Below are 1,696 nucleotides of genomic sequence, written 5' to 3'. Positions count from 1 at the left end.
TGAGTGTGTGTGTGTGTGTGTGTGTGTGTGTGTGTGTGGCTGTCTGTTTCTGTGTCTGTGTGTTTCTGAGTGTGTCTGTGTGTCCGCGCGTGTGTGCGCGCGTGTGTGCGTGTGTGCGTGTGTGTGTGTGTGTGTCCGTGCGTGCGTGCGTGCGAGCGAGCGAGCGAGCGAGCGAGTGAGTGTGTGTGTGTGCTAACTGTGTGCTTCCTCCTTCCTCAGTGTGGAGCGTTTCGTAGAGCAGCCCGAGGTGCACACGTGAGTACAACAATCACTGACCTGATCCTCACACAAACCTTTCTGCATCTTTATGTTTTTCTTTTCACCATTCACACACACACACAAGACTGAAAACATGACCAAAAAACAGTACTGCATAAGTCCTATATAAAAAGTGGATTGGCGATGGCATTCACTTGCGATGTACATTTTGTACAGCTTAAACCTACGCCCATTTCTTTTGCGGAACAAGTTTGCCCAGTCTTTTATCACATTGTCAAAAGCATAACATTAGAGAGAACTCCAAATTAGTGGAACTTCATTAAAGATGAATGGCACGCCTTCACTGAAGCTCATACCCGCTTCTGGTTTGGTCGTAAGCATTGAAGTACAATCATGCCCAGATCAAAAGAGCTGACAGCTCACGGTCCAAAATTCAACATATCTCTTTCAAGTGTGAAATTAGGAAAGAAGTATTGTCATTTCCCTGCTGTAGTGTAAAGCAAAAATAATATGCCTATGAAATATTCATTTTCATTTATTTTACAGTGCAATTCTTTTACAATACATGGCAACTGCTGTCATTGTTGTTGTTATTATTATATTCTAATTAGTTTGGCTTCCTCAAACACCAGTGTGAATGTGATTTAGACTGAGACAGTAGATCACAAATAAAAAGAGGCTCGAGTCCACTTTAAAGTTCAGCTACGAGTCCATTCACTGACTTTTTCTGACAAATTAAATGGGAATGAAGGAGTGTTTGTAGCTCTTCACAAGCCGCTCTGAGCGCTGTGTGTGGTTGTTTCTGTGCTTGTTTTAGGGGGCGTCTGCTGGTGGGAACTTCTGTGGCTCTGTTCTTTAACCTCTTGACTCTACTCTCCGTCAAGAACAAGCCCTTCGTCTTCGTGTCTGAAGGTAAGGTCTTTTCCACAGACAGCTGTTTCTAAGTGTGGCCGGACTAAAAGTAAAGATACTTTTTGAATTTTCACTTCTTAAGTCAGCCTTTATTTTTGAACACTCGTTAGCTGCTGTTAGTGCGGTACAGACAACTGATCCGTGTCTCTGTGTGTGTGTGTGTAGCCGCGAGCACCAGCTGGCTTCAGGAGCACGTGGCCGATCTGAGCCGGAGGTAGCGCACTCTTCTCACTCCATGATGTATGCGGAGTTATTCACTGCAGATGATGCATAGTGTGTGAATGTTTGTGTGCAGTCTGTGTGGACTCATCCCGGCGCTCCGCAGCCTTCTCCTGCCCAGAATGAACCCGTTTGTGCTGATCAACCTCGCTGGAGCTTGTGCTCTGGGCATCACGTACATGCTCATCGAAATCAAGTGAGGAGACCGCACTGTCTTATACATGACGTCACAAATGCTTCACAAACAACACTTCTATTGCTGTAACTGTACATCCCTACCACAACTGTGCGTTTTAACTGCTGCATATATGTGACCCTGGAGCACAAAACCAGTCATAAGGGTCAA

General features: G+C 45.2%; 1 protein-coding gene across 1 annotated transcript; it reads left to right on the top strand.

The window, feature by feature from the left end:
• Nucleotides 1-219: 219 nt before the first annotated feature.
• On the top strand, nucleotides 220-1,620 carry LOC107683141 (zinc transporter 6-like; the record flags this gene model as incomplete). Its single annotated transcript, XM_016479221.1, has 4 exons — nucleotides 220-255; nucleotides 1,037-1,131; nucleotides 1,297-1,345; nucleotides 1,427-1,620. Coding segments are annotated over 4 exons (304 nt in total), but the record flags the coding sequence as incomplete, so codon positions are not given.
• Nucleotides 1,621-1,696: the final 76 nt, after the last annotated feature.

The sequence above is a fragment of the Sinocyclocheilus anshuiensis genome, unplaced genomic scaffold (assembly GCF_001515605.1).
Source record: "Sinocyclocheilus anshuiensis isolate Anshui unplaced genomic scaffold, SAMN03320099.WGS_v1.1 C32895680, whole genome shotgun sequence".
Taxonomy (NCBI): Eukaryota; Metazoa; Chordata; class Actinopteri; order Cypriniformes; family Cyprinidae; genus Sinocyclocheilus; species Sinocyclocheilus anshuiensis.
Note: the sequence above shows the minus strand (reverse complement) of the source record. Positions and strands in the feature narration are given on the sequence as shown.